The following is a 25,151-nucleotide window of genomic DNA, read 5'->3' as shown; positions in this document are numbered from 1 at the left end:
AGCACAAATGGAAGGTGTATTAGGTGGGGTAGTGCCAGTTGGCATCAAAATCTTGCCAAAATGAAATAGAATTATTATGATTTGTCTTCCTAGGAACCATGGAATTCAGAAGGCCCAAGAAATTGGGCAGCAGCGATGTTTGAGAATCAGTATCTTAATACAGCAAAAACGAGTGGATGTTTTGATAGGACTAACCAAGAGCTTTTTAAAACATTTTTTTTGTGTTTTCCTCTTACCCTTCCCCTACTTGTATTTTATACACATCATATGAGTGAACATTTTATTTTTCTTTAAGTTTGAAGCTTGTAAATTTAGGGCCGCTTGGATAAACAACTTAATTAAAGCCTTACAGAATAAGTAGAAATAGGGTTAAACTATTTTTATACAAGTTATAAGCTGTTTTATAAGTTATCTAGGAAAGCTTATTGAAATAAGCCCAAAACAACTTACGGACATATTATATCAGAATACCTATACTTTTCTCACTTTTATCTCTCTCTTAGTAGGTATTAATTGACATATTAAGTGTCCAAGTATAATCTTTCTTTAGTAAACTTACTTATGACATAAAATCAGTCCAAATGAATTGGATATAAGCTCTTCCAAACCAGACTTTATAACCAATATATAAAATCCGTAAACTATACTTTGGTAGATATTGTAATTAATACTACTAGTTTAGCAAATAGACACAAACATGGATTGTGGTTCAAAACATAAGAACGTATGCAGAACAACACTCTATCTGATAGGTCAGCTAATGCCTATCTTTATTTTATTCTTTTACTTGCAGGGTCTTTGGTGGGTCCAGGCTCAAATCCACTGAATCCAAAGCAGGTACAAAAGCGAAACAAACTATGTCAGATATGTGCATAATATGGACCACTTAAAGAAGAAGAAAAAAAGTTAAAAGTGGGACCAAGTGTTATCCAACGGCTTGCATGTGAGTATGTGAGGACTATGTAAGTCTGTGCATGATAATTAATCGGTGCAAAAACTTCCACGCATGCCACACACACAAACAACCACAATATATCATGTTCAAAACAGTTCGATTGCATATGAAAATTAAAAGCTCTTGTGTTTTCATGTTGCTTGGTGGTAATCTTGTATCTGTACTTTGTCCTGAACAACATTCCAACACTCCTGCTTGGCCACTTGTGTTCGTACAATTATTGTTCTTGTTTTTCTTTCTTTTTTACTCCGAGGAAAGGTTATTCAATAGGTTACTGACTACTGTTGGGCCCCTTTTCCCCTTTACTTCATTCATGGTTTATGACTAAGATATATTTCTTTGATTCTTACCCATTAATTTGATTTTAGTTAGATGCACTAAAAAAAATACCATGTAAATAAATAAAAAGGTTACCTAAGCAAGTGAATATGTTTTTCATAGCAACTACATAAGTTGTAACTAGCTTAAGCATTGTGTCTTGTGATTACGTAAGAGGAATAACCTTGGAGCATGGTCATGGCCATGTAGGAAACAGATAAGCATATCATTATATGCAACGTTCATTATAAGTAGTCTGAAAATCATGTAACATGCAAGTGGTCAAATAATTCAAATCATTACAACATTAATAGGAACCTGCATATGAGGATGAAATTAAAGAGGAAGCCATATTTGGTACGGTAATAAATAATAATATTTTATTATCCTTCCATTGTTCTTATGTCAAAAATAGTTTCGTGGATTACATCACCACATCAAGTGCCAACAAATGCACCACTGCCATATACTATTATATATAAAATATCTCCCATGATATTTTGCTTTGTCTTTTGCTGTTACCTTAGGGCTTAGGCCATTGGAATGAAGCAGAACTAATTAAGAGCAATTTGTAGTGTAGGGATAATTATCTTTTGCTTCTAATAAGTTCTGTGAAGCCTCATCAAAGCAGGAACACTTTGGAGTTTTACCCTCTTCTGGATTAGCACGTGGGTTGAGCCTAGCTGGCCTTTTTCATTTGTTTGGCTTTTATACTTGTTAAGTAAAGAACATGTATCATATCTTTTTAACTCATATATGGTTGATCTTGGGTAAGAGAAAGACAAATAAGGTGACAGATACCATCATCAGCCTAGTTTCTAAAAATTGTTATAAACTCTTCATGTCAAGATGACCAAACCAGAACCTTGTTCTTGAAAGGCTAATTTGAGTATGCCATGATACAGAACGATAATCATAAGTTTTAGTTCATGATATATTGTATAAGTGTTGGTCACTCTAATCCTTAGCTTTACAAAATCCCTACTTTTCTTCATAACTTTGTAAAATAATTTATTTTAGTTTTCTCTACTTCATTTTTAAAAAAAATAAAGTGAATGCTATTTTGTAAAGTCAGAGAGTAAATTGAAAATTATACAAGTTTTGAACTGTAGTAACCGGCACTATTCTGCTAAATTTAATTAATTACTGCTAATCCTTCTCCAAAATTTTACAAAGCAATTGTTGCTTTAATTTATTTTTACAACCAGCTTTTGCAATTTCTTTTACCAGTCTTATACTCCACATATTTTCTCTGTTTCTTTTAAGCAATTACAAGATACCATACCATTCTTTTCCCTGTAGTAGTGATTACTGCTTTTCAATTTCTTGTATCGGAATACTCTTTAAAAAAATTACAATCATCACTTCTTCATTTGTTGATTCTCAAGCAAAGACTACAGAGACTTGGTGCCGAGAAAATTGAAAAATCACAATCACTCTACACCACAAACCATTCAGTGTCCTACGTGCAATGAATGTGATTAGTAACGTTCTACACCACAATCTTGAGCATACTTCATTTAGGTTTATTACTATTTAAATAAATGTATATATACGTTGATTCCAAACAAGAATTAAAATGACAGAATTATATAGTGAAAGGCTAAAATGTCAGTTTGAATTTTGGAATTTGGAATAACACTTTATTTTTATTTTTTTGTGAGGAAATTTGGAATAACACTAAAAGCATAGAAAAGCACCATATATTTAAGGGGTCGGTGTAGCGATGCTAAGTCTACAGGTATCAATTTGGTTTAGACTCCCCCCGCCCTATGGAATTGTTTTGGTTTCCAACATCTTGCAAGTAGGCTTAGGGCCTCAGTGTAGTATATTCGCCGGAAGAACCTAAAATTGATGCTCAATATTTAGAAATTTCCTTCAATAATGGTTTATATAGGAAATTTGTACTTTAACTTTATATAGCTCATAATTCTTTAGAAAATCTTTTCGATGCTGTAATGATAAGGATGGTTACCCGTTGAAAAGGATAAGACATTTATGTGTCCAAGACTTTTTGGTGTAAATTTTGGGAAATATTTTGATATTTTGTATAACTAAAAATGTAATTGATGTATACTTCTCATATATATAAGAGGCGCACATAAGGTTCAGTTTTGGTATTAAGGAAGTAAACTTGATTGAATAATATGTGCATGAATTGTTGTAATTTATGGTACTAAATTTTAAATCCCCTCCAGAAAAAGAAGGCTTAAAGTGTGTTTAGAAACACGTTCAATCCGCATTTAATGGAAAAATTGGACTTTTCAAGACAAAAACGTAAAAGCAACATGAGGAAAGCTTTCATTTGAATGTCCATTGCGTTGGAGTTAACTCATTCATAAACATACTCTTAGTTTTGGTTTAAGTTTAATATTCTTTTAATCTAATATGTTGTTTTCATATTATAAATTTTAGAGGTGTTAACCAACTAAATTTTAGAGCTTTCATTTGAATTGTTGTAATTCATTATCCATCCTAATAAAAATTGTACAAGTTGAGTGGAGTTGGATTTATGTGATTTTATTGGCAAATTCAACTCAATCTAACTCCGAGTACAAATATGTTAATTTGAATTGGGTCAATCGAATTTGAACATTTAAAGTTATTTTAAATTTTTTTAAAAGTTAATATTTTTATTATCAAATGCTAAACTTTACTAACCCTAAGGTATATCTGTATTAATTCTCAATCATGATATCAACTATTGTCAAAGATAATAAAGTGTTTATCAAGCTCAAGCTAATTGTAAAACAAATATGATATATGCAATAATTTGGGTTAAGTCGCGTTCAACCTAAACACTCAATAAACTTAACCTAAAATGATTGGGTTAGTTTTGGTGACTTCAGGTATGTGGATTATCCTTAGCCGTAAATTTCCCTAATAAATTTGAATATTTGTTAAAAAAAACATTTTTTTAAAAAAATTCTCTCAATTAATTCATTTTTCTTTTCTTTTTAAGTTACATAGAAATCTTCATACACATTTTACAAAAATGAGATTTTATGTTTTCTACAAATTTAAATTATTATTAACATGATTATACTATTAAATTATATTAATTATATATCCTTATTATGATAATTCTTTCATTCTCAATTTTCAGTTAAATTAAATAATATTTTTATATTTCTTTGATTCGATGAAAGAATATAATAAAGTTATTTTAATTTAAATAATTAAATAATTTTATAAAAATATTTACCCATGCATTTGCATGAGTTAAAATGTTAGTATAAATCTAAACTGATTATTAATTCAACATGGATATTGTTTCACATGAATTAATATATATTATTTTTTAAGAAAAATCGTAACGTCAATTTTTTTTTACTTAATTTATTTATTTAAAAAAATTGAGGATAAATATGTTTTTAGTGTTTATATTTATTTCTTTTTTTTTTGTTTTAACCCTGAAGTTTTATATTGTCTAATTTAGTCTCTATATTTTATTAAAAATATATTTTATTAAAAATGTATTTTTTGTCCATCTGCACATATTTTTTTTACAAACAGTGTTAGTTCTTAGAGAATGGATTACGGTTGATTCTCGTTTTCAACAACAATAATTTTTTCTCACATGTATCTCATTTTTCGTAAAATAAATTAAAAATGGTTTTTTTATTTAAAAATAAATAGAGTTTTAGAAAAATGATGATATTTTTATAATTAAATAAATAAGGAGAAATAAATTTATTAATTAAAATAATAATTTGAAAGAAAAAAAATATTTTATTCATTTGATAGGAAATAATAGACTAAGAGTACCCTATCTATAAATAGAGATATATTAGGCCAGTTTTTAAACTGACAATACATCTTTATACTTTTTCTTCTTCTCAAATTTCTTTTTGTCTTCCTCCTTTTTTAATTTTTTTTCGCATACACTCAAACCTATTTCATTAAAATGATAATCCTGGACTTGTTAACCGTTGGATCGTCGTGAAATTTGGGCATTAGGTTTGGAACTCATTTTCAAACATTCTCACCGTTGGAATTTGCGAAAAAATGTCTGAGGTGAGAGAAATATCCTTCGTATTGTCGCTTTCTTTTTTCCCACATATACCCAAACTTGTTCTAGTAAAACTACGATCCCAAACTCGTTAACCGTTGGACCATGTGAAATTTGAGCATCAGGTTTGGAACTCATTTTTGAACATTCTCACCGTTGGAATTTGTGAAATAATATATGAAGTAAGAGAAATGCCCTTCGCATTGTAGCTTTCTTTTTCCCCGCATATACCCAAACATGTTATAGTCAAACTATGATCCCGAACTCATTAACTGTTGGATCTTTGTAAAATTTGGATATCTAATTTGAAATTCATTTCCGCACATATTCACCATTGAGATTTTCAAATTAATGTCTTGGGAGGGAGAAATACTCATCGCATGCAGACAATAAAATGAAGGCTTCAATCTCTACTCCTCTCTAACGCTTGAAAATCCTAATAGAGCAACCAAGGGAAAAGCTTGAGGAATCTCAGGAAATCGCTAAAGATGCCTCTATCACTACCAGAATACACATGTGAGCCCGCTTAGAGGTAAGGGATGAGTTTATTGTAATTGGGAGTTAGAATGAACATGTGTAGGGATCCTTAGAGGATTAAATTAGGGTTTATTTTGGGACGTTTATTGAATTATAATTTTCCTTTACAATTATAAATACAATATTGTTGTGTTTGACGGACCAATTGATGTACTGATGCGAATTGGTTGATAAAATGGAGTGTTCTTGGTGTTTTCGTATTTTTGACCTATGATTTTAATTCATTGATTTTAATATGATTGTGTGAAATTGTTTGAGATGTTTTACTCCCCATGTTGTGAGAAACATTTTTGTATAAATTGTTATATTGAGATTATGAAATGGTGATTCAAATTGTGAGTAAGTGACAAATTGAACCTTTGATGAATGGTGAGATACATGTGTATTAAGATGTTGTATGTATTGAGTTGTGAGCTATGAACTGTGCAATCATATAATTGTAAGACCCTTTAAGGGCGACGAGTTTTTGCGCAACGAGTATTGTGATGGGACCCACTGTGGGAACCCAACGAGTTAAATAACTTTGAGGCACGACGAGTTAAAATAATTTTGAAAACAATTGAGTAGTTGTGTATATTGCATAATTCATATGTAAAGTGTATATGATTCATGAGGTGTGAAACATGCTACTTTGAGATTATACCATTGTGATTGAGACCGAGTGTATGTGATAAATTGAGTATGTATTGACTTGTAATATATATGTGCATTGAGATGTTGTATGCATTAAGTTGTAAGCTATGAACTACACAATCACACGATTGTAAGACACTTTAAGGGAGACGAGTTAATGCGCGACGAGTATTGTGTGAGAACCACTGTGGGGACCCAACGAGTTTAATCACAAGCGCAACGAGATAAAATTATTTTGAGAACAAATGAGAAGTCGTGTGTTTTGTACAGTTCATAGATAGAGTATGTGTGCTAAAATATTTTCTGGGTTGAACCTGAATCAGGAGGGAAAGGCCTTAACGGACTCTTCGGAGTGTAGGCCTTGGGAATAAATACACCCGATTTGAGTACTCCTTTAAGCCTGTCGATCTCACATGGCTGAAGCATTCTTGCAAAACAACGCGACCTTGACTGGTCACCTTATGATTTTACCTAGTGAGAGTGACCTGACTTACTAATGTGTGGTTTGTCTTGTCATGTACTCCTAGGCGCCCGATGAGGTTTTTCATTAACATGGTATCACATTGCATATAAGATTGAGTCTTAGTGTATTTTTTGCATAACGCTTGTGTACTGATTGATTTAGTGATATTGTATTTTGATCCTTAAGTACATGAATGGTGTAAAAATGAATGAGACGTGTTGTGTTGTGATGTGATGTTACGCGACAAAGTGGTGAAATGACGTGAACTATGTTTAAGTAAGTTGTATCTCATTTATATGATATGTATATCTATGTTGTCATGTTTCTCTCTATTAGTTAGGAATGTGATAAGTCACTCCTTGTGTGCTATTTGTGTTTGGATCCTGTGATGATCTTAAACTTTGTGTTCGTGGGAGCAGATAATTAAGTGAATGACTATGGAGAACCTCGTGTTAGAGGACGCTGGAACACAATGCTCTGATAGGATGTGACATTGAGGTATAAGTTTCTATATTAATTGCATGAAGTCTTGGATTACCTTGTTTTGAGCCGAGATGATTTTATTATTTATTTGGACAAGTTCTATTATGATGTTAGAAAAGTGAATGTGAGTCCTTTTATCCTTTAAAATGCTTTTATTTAAATGTGTGTTAAAATTTTTAATTAATTCTGCATTCTTATTTTTTTAATTATTAGTACCTAAATGTGTGGGATAGAGGGTGTTAGAACATGCACATTTCCTTTGTCTTGGTTTTGAAGAACAAGTGCATTTTGAATGACAACTCTTATGTATAGATATAAATGAGGAACTATAAAACTTATAGATCTACAATACAAATTGTTAAATAATGAAGATGAAAACGAAGACAGGAATGAAATAATTGAAAATTAGAATTCAGTGTGTTTGTGAAAAACATTTTAATAACTTCTTTAAAAAAATTGTGCCATTGTAATTAATTTTAAAACAAGAAATCCACACAATCATTTCTAATAAATAAAATTAACATCGTATGTGAAAAATATGTTCAGAGAGATTAAAAACACATTTTTAATAAAATATAAAGATTAAATTAGACAATATAAAATACCATGGAGTGAAAACAAGAAAAAAATGAAATTATAAGTACTAAATATATATATATATATATATATATATTTTAAATCAATAATATGCCGGTTGACTTAAAAACCCACCAAATCATTGACTCTCCTAGACCAATTAGAAAATCGGTCGTATCACACCAATTTCATAACACTTCTGATCAAGATATGAATTCTATTGACGTACGTCCAAAATTTATAAAGATATTGGTTAATTTATTAAGGTAAATTATGCGCTTTCTAGAGGGTTTAAACATTTTTAGGTTTATATATGTAGTCTCACTGTCAAGTTGCATCAATCATGGTCATTCGATCTGGATCCGAACCACAAAGATAGGCAATGGAGGTTAGCCGTGATCATTGGCTTAAAATTACTCCATTCAAAGAATCTTTGAGAAAAAGAGATACATGGTTGAAGATCTGCCTCATCCTCAGTACAGTATATAGAATCCTTATCACCCAATTCTATCTCTACTACACTGTAACATATGGACACTTATACCATTACTGGAAGATTCCTTGCGCAGTAGTGGTCCTTTATTATCATAAAGGTGTCCCGGTCGAACCTCTTTGTTCGGCTTCTTGTTACTCGTTTTTTCTCATTATAATTGTATAAGAAAACAAAATCTTGTTTCAAAATAGTTATTATTTTAAATTTTTAATATAATATTAATTATATTTTTTTTATTTAATTATAGTTTTTATAATATTAATGGCAGACAATGGATACATGATTGATATTTTGTGGGCTCATGACGAGATAAAAAAATAGGGACCCTTTTATATTAAAATATATTTCATAAAAAAAAATATGTTCAAAATTTCATTAAAAATAATACATCTAGTCAATCACAAATGTTTTTTTGACTTTAGACCCTTTTAGATTACTACTTATCCAAAAAAAATTGATTTTGCTACTCAAAATGTTTTTGGAGTTTTTTTACTTTGGTACCTATAGTTAGTGTTTATTCGTTAAGTGATGATGTGACAAACAGAATACTATATCATCATTATCACATCATTGTCATGTAAGTTAATAACAGTTTTTTCTTATGTTTATTATTGTTGTTAGCGTCAGCTAAGCCGACACTAACTTTAAATATGAAGTTAACTTGCCGGAGATGGAGATAAAGATGGAGTTGCAGTTGACACCGAGAAATGTGAGGTTCTTCAAACTAGAGGAGGATTAATCAGGGAGAGGACCAATAAGGAAAAGTGGTGAACTTGACGAGCGTAGATATCTTGCCAACAGGGGGTCGAGGCTGTCAGTGAAACCAGGGGAACCTACCATAGGGTCGTCCAGGTTGAGCACGATGACCTTTTCGAAGTGGCACTAAATGTTGGTGAAGTTGCATTGGTCTGCGTGAAGTCCCAAAAAGAGAAGAAAATGAAATCTCACATGTCTTCGAGTGTATAACATTCATGATAAAAAAAATGGATTCATGAGTACATACAATACTAACATGAGTACTATCTGGTGTTGTTCCTTATGTGGTGTTGTCAAACATAAGACAAATTTATTCCTTCAACTAATAATCTCATATATGAAGTTAGCATCACCCAAGTCAACACTATCAACAACAAATAACAAAAGTTTATTATTAGCGGACATGATAATGACGTGATATTGTGTCTGTCACATCATAATTTAACGGATAGACACCTTCAATATGTACAAAAGCTAAAAACTAGAAGCATCAAGTAGCAAAATAAAATAAAAAAATTGGACTTTTTTTCCCAAAAAAGGGATATATCTCATGTAGGAAAAACATATTTAAGCCTTTAATATCTTAAATTTGGGATTCTTAGTCTCCAAAATTTACATTTATCTTTTTCAATCTCTTGATTTTGAAGAACTCTCATTTTAGTCTCTTTGCAAAAGAAAAAAAAAATCTTAGTAACCCCAAAATCAATCTAAATTTTTTATTTTATGGAGAAACACTAAAAAGAGCATTTTTTTTTTAAAGTTGAGAAAGCAATTAGAGTTTTACAAAAAAATGTGAATGGACAATTTATTTTTTGGTAGAAATTATAATTTAGTTCCCTTTTTTTATATAAAAAATATCCTTAACCATGATTGGAATCTAGTTCCTTTCAAGGCGTAAAAATCATTGGAGTGAGTTTTATCTCTTCCAACAAATTTTGTATCTATAATGCTGGGATAAGTTAAAATTTAGGAACTAGATGGCTTTTGAAAATATGGACATGATGAAGTTGTTGCCAAAAGAATTTTAAAAAAAATTGTTTTGTTCCTTATGTTTGTAGTCAAATTTGGTTTTAGTCCTTATACTTTAAAAAATAGGTGGATCTAGTCCTTATTTGGTCCTTTGGTTGTTAATGTGTAATGAGTAGAGATTAAATTCACATATTTTTTATAGTATAAGGACAAAATTGATTGGTTAATTTTGTATGATTATTACTTTCTAATTCATTTATTTATTGCTTTTTTTTATTTGCACAAAATAATCTAAAACAACTATTATTTTGAGATGGAGGGAGTAATAAACTTTTGCAATGGATTAGTACTTTGTTAACTTGTCACATTTCCACTTAATTGATCATGTCACTATTAATTTGTTACATTATCATTTAATACATTTTGATTAACGGTAAATATTAAAATCAAACATACAAAAATTTCAGGTAGAAAAATAAATAAAAAAGTAAGCTTTAGGTAATAAAATTAAAATAAATTATATTATAAGTATGAAAAACATATTTAAGTGTTCTTTATATATTATATCTTTTTAACCATCTATCTTTCTTAATATGCAATAATTTATTTTTATCTCTAGATTAAATTTCAAAACTAACTTATCACTCATAATTATTCTACTTGACTTAAATAGAATTGACCCAAGAAAAAAAAAAATGCAACAACCTACGGCTGGATATTATTTTTGTCCAAGTTTTTGTAGTAAATCACCTTTTAGAGTTGTTTTGGTTGAAGGACAAATATCAATTATATATTTTATTTAATCAATTGCTTCATTGTTGTACATTTTTTCCTTTATATGAGGTTTTTAATGGTCCAATGTTCTACTTGAATTTTTTCAGATTTTTTTCTTAACTTTTCGGAAAGTACATTTTAGAATGCTAAAAAGAAAATATTGTACATTCTATAATAATAATAATAATAATAATAATAATAATAATAATAATAATAATAATAATAATAATAATAATATCACTGTTAGGAGTATAAGTAGCATATATGATAAATAAATAAATAAATTAAACAAATGGGAGTCTACTTAGTAAAAAGGTAGATAGGATATAGCAAAAGTCATTTATAACTTGACTAAGTTTACTACAATGTTACATCTCTAGGTAGGGGTATTTATACGTAGGTTTAATTTGGAATTGGAGAAAAATAAAATTTGAACCAATTAATTTTAATTAGTTTGGTTTGATTTAGATATTTTTTTTGTCTAATTCAAATCAAACCAATTAAATATTGGACCGCTTGGTTGAAGTCGGAACATCGAATATCAAACAAATAAAATATAAAAAGTAAATCTGTTTTGAAAAAAAAATAAAAATAACATGATTTTTTCCCCAAATTTTGACAAATAATATTGTCATAAAAGAATATAAATACATATGTTAGTGAATCGACTTACACCAACTAAACAAACAATAGCATAAATTATAAAAAAAAACACATAATCATTAATTGATTAAATCATAAAACTCAATCTATAATAAGAAAAAGGAAATAAATCAAATTAGCCAACTTAAAGTTTGTGAAACGCTATGAAAAGATTCAAAACACACATAATAGTAAGTTAAGCTTAAAAACAATAAAAAAAATAATAGATATATTATTAGTTTTGTTTGGATTTGAAAAGTATAATTTTGATACCCAAACCAATCAATATTGGTTTTCAATTGATTCGGTTTGATTCCAACCAGAATTAAAAAAAATGAACCAATTTAATTAATATAATTTGTATTATCTAATTCGTTGGATTGATCGAGAGTGATAAACATCCATATCTTTGAGAGCATTTTCTAAATGTGATATAAAAATCCAAAGAACAGAGGTGTAAGTGACTTAAGATAAATTAAATTTAATCTAATTTTTTAACTCATCATAATTAAATTTAATTGAGTTAGATTGTATTTACCTTTTTGTTAGCAACCAGGGCCGGACGTACATATCCTAGAGGGGGACCTTGGCCTGATTTTTTTAATTCTATTTTTTAATATATATATATATATATGTCCTATTTTAATATTAAATTAATTATTTTATTTAATGATTTTGATTATTGAAATTATAGTATTTATTATTTATTTATTTATTTTATTTCTTGACAAAATATTTTATTCTCTTTTTTAGTATTTATTACAAAAATAATAATATATTTTTTTCTATTTAGACATATGTACTATTTTTTTATGAATATTATTTTTATTTTATAGTCTTCATCCTAGAAACAATTATAATTTTTCTTTTTTAAAACAAAATATTTGATTTTATCTATCTCCCTTGTTAATATCTTTTTCTTTTATAATATATTATTGTTATTTTAAAGGTGATAAATATTGACATTTGTAACCAAATGATATTATTATCTTTTTTTATATTGATTTGATTATATATGGTTGATTTGAGAATTTTTTTTATAATTAATCTTTATCTATTAGATAAAACTTACACAACAATTTTACAACTCAAGTTTTACTTCATTGCTTCATCATTATATAACTTAAATTTTAGTATTCAGTAAAATCATTAAAATTGTTTTACAACTCACATTTTTACTTTTAATTACTCACATTCTCTCACATACGGCATAAAAAATTAATCAGTTATTATTTTTATTATATAATCTGCCTGGATTGAATTTAATCGACTTTAAAACTCAAGAACCCATAACCCCATCTAAATTTATTTGGATGTGTTAATTAAACAAAAGCAAACCCAACTCAATAATTCAACACAAAAATATAAATTGAGTTGGACAGATTTGTAAGTTAGACACAAGTCCCTTACACTGCTTGATTGCAAGTTTACCTCACATGAGTTGTGTCAATTTATGAGGTGGATTAGATTCTTTTTTCCCAACCCATTGTAATTACTAATTAAGATCTTTTACTAACAATAATATCTCAGAGTGTGTCCATGACTTAATCAAACTCGTTATGGAACGGTCTAGTCACAGGTAGCACATAGAATTTAACCCGAGTTTTTTTTCAGCCGCGTCTCCATGATTTGAGTTGGATTACAATTTTGAAATAAAAATAAGATCAGATCTATATTTTTAAAGAAAATTTAAGTTCGTTTAAGAGCGACTCCTTATAAAGAATTATTCTTGATAAAAAAAATCTCTTGATAAAATTATTTCTTAAATAATTTTTTGTACATATTAAAATTTGATTAAATAAATAAAGTCTATGAATTAAATAATTTTTAACTTTTTTATATATCAATAAATTAATTCAATATAACATATCATATACTTTTTAAAAAATTATAAGCAAATATTATCTTTAAGATTATATAACTACAAATCTCTAATTTATCAAAATTTTAATGTGTATAATTTTTAATCAATGTCAAAATATTAAATTGTTGAATTAGTAGAAATTAATATGTGCGCAGAGTTATTAAAGGTAATAACTTTACCATTACCAATATTCGGCACAACTTGTGCTCTTAATATATATATATATATATATATATATATATATATATATATATATATATATATATATATATATATATAAAGAGAGTCAATCAGGAAAAAAACTACTTAGTGAGCGTGATGGACTTATTCCACTGTAATTCACAAATGTGAAGACCAAATTCATCGGTTTTAAAATAGAGGGAGTATGACTAATTTTTTCATAAATCAAAAATATATTTTATCCTATTTTATTATTAATATAATTTAAATTATTTAACTATTAAATTACCATCAAAAGTGAATTAGAAGAATTATACTTAAAAAAAAATAAAGAGTTTAATTTTCATAAAGTGTTTGTGTAAAATAATTTTAAATTGTCAACCCTCATAAATTTATATATATATATATATATATATATATATATATATATATATTATATGATTTGTTAAGTACAACAACAACAACGCCTTATCTCACTAGGTGGGGTCGGCTATATGGATCAACTTCCGCCATAATGTTCTATCAAGTACCATACTTGTATCTAAATCATTAAGTTCGAGATCCTTTTTTATAACCTCTCTTATAGTCTTTTTGGGTCTTCCTTTGCCTCGAATTGTTTGTCTTCTCTCCATCTGGTCTACTCTCCTCACTACAGAGTCTACCGGTCTTCTCTCTACATGCCCAAACCACCTAAGTCTATTTTCCACCATCTTCTCTACAATAGGCGCTACTCCAACCCTCTCTCTAATAGTTTCGTTTCTAATTTTATCCTGTCGAGTCTTACCACACATCCACCGCAACATCCTCATCTCCGCTACACCTACTTTATTCTCATGTTGGCTCTTGACCGCCCAACATTCTGTTCCGTACAAAATCGTCGGTCTTACCGCAGTCCGATAAAACTTTCCCTTTAGCTTGATCGGTACCTTTGCATCACATAACACCCCCGATGCTTTTCTCCATTTCATCCATCCTGCTTGAATGCGATGATTCACATCCCCTTCAATTTCCCCATCATCCTGTATTACAGACCCAAGATATTTAAACCGTGTGACTTGAGGGATAATATGGTCTCCTATTTTCACCTCTGAGTTAGAAACCCTCCTTTTTTTTGTTGAACTTACATTCCATATACTCTGATTTGCTTCTGCTTAGGCGAAAGCCATGTGTTTCTAGAGCTCGTCTCCAAGTTTCCAACCTCTCATTCAACTCCTCCCTCGACTCTCCAAGGAGGACTATGTCATCTGCAAAAAGCATGCATCTCGGCGCTATCTCTTGGATTTGTTCCGTGAGGACATCCAGAATTAAGGTAAAAAGGTAGGGGCTAAGGGTTAACCCTTGATGCAAACCAATTGTGATGGGAAAATCGTCTGACTCTCCACCCTGTGTCCTAACACTAGTTGATACCCTATCATACATATCTTGGATAGCTCGAATATATGCAACCCTAACCCCTTTCTTAAGTAATTATTATAAAAAAATTATTAAAATTTATCATGTATGATAATATGCAATTGGATAAGAATGTAAAAATTAGTGTATTTTTATTAAATTCAAATAAAAATATAGCAAGTGATTTAATGAAGAAAGTAATCATGTTTTTTTTTTGTTTTAACAAATTGAAAATTTCTTATTTGACATCCAACTAATTATCTACCCCAAAATAATCAATTTTGAAGTAAAGTGGTACTTCTAGTTACAACTCTATACTAAATCGGTATTGATCCTAGACCTTAATTATCACTTGCGCGGACAACTTTTTATAACTAAGCATGTGGTTTGATGTGGAGGAGGGTAGATTGTCCTCGTGGATAATTTATTGATTTTACCGGAGTGATTAGTAGAGAAGGGTATTAAGCAGGAAACTGTTGCAAAATTAGGCCTTTTGACATTATTGCAGGCACGGAACCAAGAATATTGAGACTTTTAAGAGAGATGGAAAATGCATGGCATCTAGTCTGGTCCTAAAATGGCCGCAAAAGCATAAAGGGAAAGCTCTAATTAGATGGAATATTTGGTCAATGTAGAAGGTTCTGCAATTAAAGGGGTACGCAGTTTTTTTTGTTTGCTTTTAATTCTAACCTTGTAAAAGAACATGCAGAAAATATGCTGCTTGTAACTAAAAGGCTATTTTTTTTATAGCTCAAAGTTTCAGTTGAGAATTAGATTCTGACAATATTGTTGGAAAACATATACCGTGGCCTTCACAATAATATTGTTGTATTCAATTTGCATGCATTACTGCACTCATAGCAGATGGTGAAGCAAATTAAATTGAATTCTGCACTCATAGACACAAAATCACAAATTTATAAACATGAATTGAATTTGAGGGTATCCATGTTGTGATTTCATGAGGGTAAAGCAAAAACAATGAAAAATACCTTAATTTCTTTCTATAGCATAGCATGATGGCAGGTTTTCCATGTTTGACCCATTTCTCTTATTATGCTTTCACTTTTGACATTCTTTCAAAAGTTGAAGCTAACACTTAGATTCTGTCTCCTTGGCGATACCTCATCATGAGTTGTGCTCTCTAAAATGATTGCTCAGCTTCATTTGTCCTCGTGGATTATATTTCTGGATGTCATAACCATTTCTGGTTAGTTGGTAGTTGAAATTATACTTGGAAAAATTAAAATGTTTTACCTTTTTTCTAAAATTGATTTTAACACCAACAAGTTACTGATGATACTAAATTCAATCCCTCTTAAATAAGGTCTCGAGTTCGAGCCTTGTAGGTGGAAAAAAATGTGATTAGAAAGAAAGAATTTCGATAAAGGTGATAAATCGAATTCTCTAACGGAAATCAGATATCAACAAAGTCGATGAATACACCATATTAATTAATAAACTAATTTTAGTCTTCAAGAGAAGTTTATTTTATTTTTCTTTGTTATTTTCTTCCCCTCTAAATATTTATAGAGAAACTTATCCAAACATAACTTTAATTATTACACCAATCATGAGGTGAGACTAAGATTTGAATGTTCTTGATGTCCATTTACATATTCAACTGCAAGAGTCACTGGTATATGGCATGGTAGGGAACTTTTTAAAGATTTTTTTGAATCTCTCCCAACAAGCATAGAGAGACTCAGCCTACATTTGACCTTAATTAAATGTAGGAACTAATTATATCTCATAAGTAACTTGCTGAGCATAAACTAACCTTTCAATATCCATAGGTATAGATGCCAATATGAATTACCAACTGATTATAATTATGTTACATCAAAGATTTTGTTTTTCTTATTTGTTTTATTGGATTATTGCTGACTATGAATCTTGTTATAGCTATTACAAAGGATTACAACTTTAGTTGTTATTATCCTCCCCCTTCCCCCCCTCCGAGTCCAATAATTTACTTAAGGCTCAAATGACATATTTATATGCTCCCCCTATATATAGATATGTGTAGTCTACCTATTGATGCAAATATCCTGCTAATAGTTATGCTCCATGTTCCATGTTCCATGTGCTACTTGTTATGCTCATGCCTCTAAATGATCCTGAAATGATTTACTACTGAACTATTTTAGTTACTCACTCAGGATATCTATCAGTTATATGGTGGGAAATCTTTATTGTGTGTGTGATACTTCAAAATCTTTTTCAGCCGATGTAAGAATTTCTTCAGTTCATCATCTACTGACTTGTTTGTATAAGAGAAATTATTTCAACTGGATCAAGGCAAATATTCATCTATCAGCTGTGATACAATGGATATCAACTTCAACAACTTGTGAACTATTTTCTCAATCACCAGAATGTGGCCTTCTCCTAGACAACAACAACAACTTTGTATTGCACAATCATGAACTCATGAAGTGGGGCCTTATAGTGTAACTATTTAGTTACAACAAAATATTCTTCACTATGAAACTCTCCAGCATACCACAAGTGGTGTCTACATTGTCCAGAAGTAATTGAGAACATTATTTACATCAGTCATTTAATTCTTTGGGTCTGACTGATTTTGTGAGTCTACATCTGTGAGACCAAATGCATCACAAGTACTAAGCCTCCAAAAGTAAACAATATTTTCCCACTAAACATAATGTTATGATTACACTGGTCGTCATTTGGACAACTTTGATTCAGCTAATCATGGAGACATCCTAATCCCATTGTAAAATCTCACTAAACTTTGTCGATATGTCCATATCCAAAGAAAAATGTTTTTTGGACAATCTTGAATTGTCTCCATCTTGAGAGAGAAAGAAAGAGAGGAGAAATAAACGATTGATTTAATCGATGATGTATTGTGATAAAAAGAGAGTTGTTGTTTGGGTGTATAAAATTTTTGGTTGTCCAAATATAATCACTCATATCCAAATTTCTATATTTCTATAGCATCAGCCAATGATTGTGTGTACTAAGTCAGATAAGTTTTCTATGACCTACATTCTTCTGAACAAAATTACCATAATGGCTTCCTTCTCCTAAGGCATATGCCATTTGAAAATTCAGGGTATGTGGACGATTTTTGGATTGGTTATTGGAAATAAAATGGTACCTTTAGGATCAGGTTGGATAAAAGAATCTTTGGGATAGCATGAAAGTTGGTTTGTGCTTCTCCAAAGTAAGGCACCTTGTCATTGGATTCAATAACTTTCACTATCCTTAACAGCGAAACAAAACAAAACAAAAAAAATAAAATAATTAAAGCCTTTCACTATCCCGAAGTTGATGCAAAGTTGCATCGGACACTTTGTTTCTGTTTGTAATGAGTATGGATTATAATTGAGAAATACTAAAAACACATTTTTTTTCTTTTTTTTTGGTGTAATAATAATAATAATAATAATAATAATAATAATAATAATAATAATAATAATAATAATAATAATAATAATACATTTTTTTATTCATGAAAATAAAAAATAAGTATAAGGAGATTTATAATAATTTACATACTCTGTTTAATAAATTGAGTTAGACTTTATTGATTAATAATACATCTTTTAATATATTCTTTCTCTTTCTAACACAATTTCTATTATTAATTAAAATTTGATCAAATTTACAAAATTGTGTAAGTTTTACTATTTTTTTAATACACATGATTTTGTGATTTTTAATCAATTAAAAAAAATCTCTTTATAATTTTCAACTTACAACACTACAACTTACTATGTGAATTACTGAATTTCCTTGGAGTCTTAGGAAACAACTAAACAAGCGAGACAAAAAAAAGAAATTCATATGAAAAATATCTGTCATGAAGGATTTATATATATATTCTCATTCTTCGGGACTAGAATTATAAACTGAATTAACTAATGTTAGAGTGTTTATTTTTTCTGTATTTTTCATATTACTTCTGGAAAGATCATTCCGGAAGCAATTGGGGGACTCTAGGAAGCAATTGTCCACTCTAAATAATCATCACTTCATGTGTTTCTTTTTGTGGGCTAGTATTGATGTCTGTGATCCATGTTCGGCTTTCACAACATGTGTTGGGTTTGGTTAGGAGCTTCATTTTTGCTTTCTTGTCATATCTTTACTATGTGAGGTTGGCTTGGTAGTACACATCTTGTGTTCGAGTTTTGGTCTTTTTATTAATAAATTTTGTTCTTCCTTTGAAACAAAAATAATCATGACTGCTTGAGTAAAGAAAATAGAATAAATAGTTGAATTCATCATTTAAAAGTAAAAAAAATTAAATTTAGTTCTTGAAAAGAATTTGAGAGAATCAATCTCTTCCCTATTTGAACCAAGCTGTCGAAAAAGCTAACCAACTGATCCTTGCTCCCAAGTGAATTGACTAAGTTTTTTTTTTATTCCATTTCATTACCTTGTCCATTAATTAAGTTTTGTATTGCATGAAGCTCTTCCTCTTTTGTCTTAAGTTTCTCGTGTTCAAAAAATTGGTTTGAAAGAGCTCGAAGTTATTATTCCTTTCTTTGACGGTCTTTGTGACTCTGTCTTTGCAAGCAAAGCTGTAATGTCAATCAATATTTTTTTTAACAGCCAAACAATACATATATTAGATATAGAAGGATATATCAGTGGTACCATGAAGAACAAGACTACCCCTAAAACTGGAGCAACGAAAAAGTACATATAAGAAAACTACATATAAATTAATCCCCTATAATTTGACAAACTAAAGTTCGAATCTCAATTTGATAATGTCTTAATTGCTTTCAAAGACGAATGCGTTAGGAACAAAAAAAAGAAAAATATTAACGACAAGTTCTTAAATTAGAAGTTGTATATGAATTTACGAATTTGATAGCGAAAAAATAAAAAATAATAATTATAATTCAACTTTTAAAAAAATAAACTTCTAAATGAGAATTTTCAATTTTCAATTTTATTATTAAAAAATAAAACATTATTATCTCCCTCTCTAAAACTTATTTTATATTTAACATAAAACTGAATGTCATTTTTGTCCTTATTATTTTTAAAGATTTTTTTATCTTTTTTTTTCAATTTTTAATTAGAAACATGAGTGTTCATTTCATTAATTTTTTAATTTTAAAATCATTAATTTAAAATAATAGCAGCAAAAAATCACCACGAAATCTACTGATACTTATAACATAAAATTTATATTATTTTAATAATAATTTGAAACAAAATTACCCATTTCAATAATAATAAATAAATAAAGGATTCTCTACAGCCTCTACTTATTTATTTTCTAGGCTTATATCCTATGTCCATGCTATTTTAAGTGAAATAAAAAAACACACACACACAGAGACACGTGCGCACACGAAGAAGTTTCATAATCTTTAAATACCCGCCCCTTTGTGAGCGTCGTTTGAATTCAAGCAAAACCCCAAACCCTCTCTTGAAGAAGGAGCGGCATGGATTGGCAAGAAGATGATCGTAGTTTCGAGTCTTCAGAATCGTCAGACAAATACCTGTTGGGCTTCATCATGTCCAACATCGTGGGCCTGCAGCACCACTCCGGCACCCTCCACGGCGAGCGTCCTCTGGTGGGCCTGGCCCGCGAGCCCCACAACCCGCACGACCCTCACGCCATCGTAGTCCTCAACACCCACAGCCTCTCCGTCGGCTACATCGAACGCTCCGTCGCCGCCGCCCTCTCCCCCCTCATCGACCAAAACCTCGTCAAAGTCGAAGCCATCGTCCCCACCGCCCGCAATGCCCACCGCATCCCCTGCCAGATTCACGTCTTCGCCCGCGTTTCCGACTTCAGCGCCGTCGAAAACGCCGTCGAGGACGCCGGGCTCAAGATCATCACCGGGTCCGACGCCTCCTTCACCCTCTCCGACTCCGTCGCCGTCAAGGAGACCCGCGCGCAGAAGAAGTCGTCCTCCGTCGACGCCATTTTCAAGAAAGTCAACCGAAGCTACACCGGCAAGAACCCTGCTATCCAAATCCTGGAGCCTCCGAGGACCATCATCAGAACAGAGCTTCTCCAGCACCAGAAGGAGGGTCTCGCATGGCTCGTCCATCGCGAAAATTCCGATGATCTCCCCCCGTTCTGGGAAGAAAATGAAGGCAAATTCGTGAATATCTTGACAGATTATCAATCGGATAACCGGCCTGACCCTTTACGAGGTGGTATCTTCGCCGACGAAATGGGGTTGGGAAAGACCCTAACTTTGCTTTCTTTGATTGCTTTTGATAAAAAGAGCCAAATGGGTGTCTCGAAGAAGTGGAGAACTGACAGAAAGGTTGTTACTTTGGAGAAAAGAAGAATGCGTGAAAGTGAGAATGAAAGTGAGAGCAGTTCCCCTGAGAAGGGATTTAGAACAAATGCAACCTTGGTGGTGTGTCCTCCTTCTGTTATGTCGACGTGGATCACACAATTGGAGGAACACACTGTGCCTGGTGCATTGAAGACTTACATGTATTATGGAGAAAGGAGGACGGATGATCCTTTTGATCTCAATAGGTATGATCTGGTGTTGACCACATATGGTATTTTGGCTGGCGAACACTGTATGCCCAAGATGCCGGCTAAGAATATGTATTGGCGGAGAATTGTGCTGGATGAGGCACACACCATCAAGAATTTCAATGCTCTGCAGAGTTTGGCGGTTAGCAAGTTGAATGCTCAGTGCAGATGGGCTGTCACAGGGACGCCAATTCAGAGTGGTTGCATTGATTTGTTTTCTATAATGGTCTTTTTGCGGTTTCAACCCTTTTCAGTGAGACAACAATGGAGAGAGTTGGTGCAACGATCTCTTAATAAGGGCAAAGACAAAGGGCTTGTACGTTTGCAGGTAACATCATCATTGATGTATGATTAGTTATTTTTCTGATCAGAGGTTGGTTGGTTGCCGTTGCAAGTATGCATAAACTGCAGTGTAACATTGGCTTAGGCTTGATTTTTATGCTGAAATGGGGTTGAATCTGAATTTTGGTGCTTAAATTTAATGATGCTTACTAATTATTCTTGGTGTATTTTATTTTTCTATCTTCTATTTTTTGTGTAAGGTTATGGTTTTCCTAGCTTATTTTGTAGATTTTGATGGAGGCAATTGCTTTGCGAAGAACAAAAGATATGACATTGGTGGGGCTGCCACCCAAAACCATTGAGATTTGTTATGTCGAGCTTTCTTTTGATGAACGTCAAATGTATGATCAGTTGAAACAGGATACAAAGATATTTTTGAGTAGGTATGCCCATGATGACAGTCTAGTGCCCCATTATTCTGCTGTACTAAGTAGGATTCTAAGACTTCGCCAAATCTGTACTGATTCAAAACTGTGGAATGTTCAGTCGCTACTCCTTACAAATATTGAAGGTATGTTTTTTCCTTTCAGATATTTACTTGATAGTTTCCTCTACTTGGTCTACTTAGGTTTCTCAAGCTTTCTTTTTCAGTTCCATCATTGCTTCATCCTGAATTTAGTTTAAAAACATTATATGTCTAAGATTTTTCTCATTCAATTTCAAAGAAACTTTTACCAGCAATGACAAATAACAAAATAGTACCATATTGATTATTTCATGCATGTATCACCATCCTTAGAGGTCAGATCACCACTTTTGTTTTATCAAATAGTGAAAGGTACAAGAGAGGAGTAGCATCTGCCACTGACATTAGCAACTGTTTGTCTCTGGGTTGTTCTCACAGGCCATTGAGAGATTAAAGAAGTAGATTTAGTTGATAAACTGTTTAGTAGTTGAAGTTAGCTATTATGTCTTCAGCTAATTAAAGGGTTGGCATTGGGAGGTTGAGAGTGTCTTGTGGTCTTGAGAACATATCTCTGGATGAATGCATAAATTGCTGTTCATCTAAATGGAAATATTTCAGCTTTATGAAGTTCTGATTCTCTGAAGCGTTGTTTGTATGACATTATATGAATGAACTAAGATAGAACCGAGGAAGATCTATGTGGTTGAATAATTTATGTACCTATCTTATAAAAAATTGTTGTTTTCTTATTGGGGTGTGGAAAAGTACTTTCCTCCAAGTTCAATTATGTAGCTGTTGAACTGAAATCAATGTGTGCATACAATGGAAATGCAAGTTCTTGGGTAGGAGAGTAGGATGTGGACACTGATGGAGGATCAACCCTCCAATTCTATCATCACTTCAAATTGAGCTACATGCATATTGGCAGAATATTTTATTTTAAGCTATGAGGTCACAGTTACATGTAGTGAGAAATGGAAGATTATACTCATTTCATCTTCACATTTAGATTTTCACAAATAGAATCTGTGATCGTATGTCCAAATGAATATGTGAATTGTTTGGAATTTAGTATTATGCTCTGGAAGGTGGACCAGGGGAAGGGGTATAATAGAAATAGGAAGGTAGTAATTTACTTGATGATTTGTAGACCAACTTGGCAATTTCTGTCCCATTTTTTAATCTTTGCGGCTGTGAAACTCTAGATGGTGAATGACTTCTTAGCAGCTTAATTCAAATGGGAAAGGAAGGAATGCCTGCTAAAAGGAAAACAATTATTATGCAATTAGAAATGTCTCTTTGTAATCATTGCATTTGATTTGACTCTCCTTGGATGTGATTATTTATAATTAAGTTATTATTTTCTAATATTTTATATTATGAGTTTGCTATGCTTGATTGAATTTGCTTTGACCATTTGCAAAATGATTATTGTCAATAAGTCTGTTATGTAGTTAACTGATATTTAACAATATATTTGGCTATGTCATTAGTGATGGATTTCTGTTTTTGACTCAGTGAAACTTACAATTAAATTAGTATTCAGGAGAGTTATGAATCATGTATAACAAGGTTCTATTTTACTAACAGTTCATGGTTTGTTTCTAAGCAGATGCCTCCAATAATCCTGAACTGCTGCAAGCATTACTTGGGCAGGTGCAAGATGGTGAAGATTTTGACTGTCCAATTTGTTTGTCTCCCCCGATAGAGATTGTGATCACACGTTGTGCTCACATCTTCTGCCGAATCTGTATTCTGAGAGCTCTACAAAATAAAAACCCATGTTGTCCTCTTTGCCGGCGCCGCCTCAAAGAATCTGACTTGTTCTCAGCCCCTCCCGAGTCTTCCAAGGTAGATAGTGCTGGAGAGTGCTCATCATCACAAACAGTGTTACCCTCCAAAGTGTCTACATTGATAAAACTTCTTACAGAATCGAGGGACCAACATCCAGCTGCAAAGTCTGTTGTATTTTCACAATTTCGAAAGCTGCTATTGTTAATGGAAGAGCCTTTGAATGCAGCTGGATTCAAGACCCTGCGTCTTGATGGGACAATGAATGCTAAACACAGGGCCAATGTTATTGAGCAGTTTCAATCCCAAGGAATAGATGGGCCAACAGTTCTGCTTGCAAGCCTCAGGGCTTCAAGTGCAGGTATAAATCTGACATCTGCCTCTAGACTGTACTTCATGGAGCCATGGTGGAACCATGCAGTTGAGGAACAGGCGATGGATCGTGTCCACCGCATTGGTCAGAAAGAGGCTGTGAAGATTGTTCGATTGATTGCTCAAAACAGCATTGAAGAACAAATATTGGTGTTACAGGAGAAGAAGAAACAACTGCCTAGGGAACCATCTGGGACAGGATTAAAGGGCATGGGCATAAATGATATACATTTCCTTTTAGATCACTAGAGATGGTTATTGGTTACATGAATGGGGCAGTGAGTTGCTGAATGTGAATTTTGTCTGTTTGATTCCCTCAAACTTTTGCTGTTGCCCTACAATTTTGTTTGACTGAAACGACAAAGGGTGTATGACTGCTTTTTGATATACAAAATTAAGCAAGTGTAAAGTTGTTGGATCAAATGAGTAGTTTTTTTAATGATGGTAAACAGCTATAAATTTCTGCAGGAATTTACTTTTTTTTTGGTTTAAAGGAGAATTTACACTAAAATGAGTTTTGGAATCTGTGCATTGTAATTTGCATGTTTTACAACTTTACCAATGATGCCTACTTGTAAAAGGGTTTGGTACCCCTGGTGCGCCTACTTATATATTATTATATTTTTGCTGAGAAAAAACAAAAACAACTTTACCAATGATGCAATTCTAACTAGAGAAAACAATGATAAGTTGGCATGCA

The 25,151-nt window shown here is 31.5% G+C and overlaps 1 protein-coding gene across 1 annotated transcript; it reads left to right on the top strand.

Moving 5' to 3' along the window:
• Window positions 1–20,396: 20,396 nt before the first annotated feature.
• On the top strand, window positions 20,397–24,874 carry LOC100791783 (putative SWI/SNF-related matrix-associated actin-dependent regulator of chromatin subfamily A member 3-like 1). Its single transcript, XM_003520434.5, has 3 exons — window positions 20,397–21,868; window positions 22,111–22,393; window positions 23,901–24,874. Exons 1-3 carry the CDS (start codon window positions 20,480–20,482, stop codon window positions 24,698–24,700), a joined length of 2,472 nt encoding a protein of 823 aa, XP_003520482.1. The 5' UTR covers window positions 20,397–20,479; the 3' UTR covers window positions 24,701–24,874.
• Window positions 24,875–25,151: the final 277 nt, after the last annotated feature.

This window comes from Glycine max, chromosome 3, assembly GCF_000004515.6.
Source record: "Glycine max cultivar Williams 82 chromosome 3, Glycine_max_v4.0, whole genome shotgun sequence".
Classification (NCBI taxonomy): domain Eukaryota; kingdom Viridiplantae; phylum Streptophyta; class Magnoliopsida; order Fabales; family Fabaceae; genus Glycine; species Glycine max.
This window is presented reverse-complemented; position numbering and strand designations above follow the sequence as displayed.

Coding starts and splice junctions, on each gene's coding strand:
- LOC100791783 (XM_003520434.5), top strand. CDS start 20,480: ATGGATTGGCAAGAAGATGATCGTAGTTTCGAGTCTTCAGAATCGTCA. Junction 21,869..22,110: donor AAGGGCTTGTACGTTTGCAG/GTAACATCATCA, acceptor CTTATTTTGTAG/ATTTTGATGGAGGCAATTGC. Junction 22,394..23,900: donor ACTCCTTACAAATATTGAAG/GTATGTTTTTTC, acceptor GTTTCTAAGCAG/ATGCCTCCAATAATCCTGAA.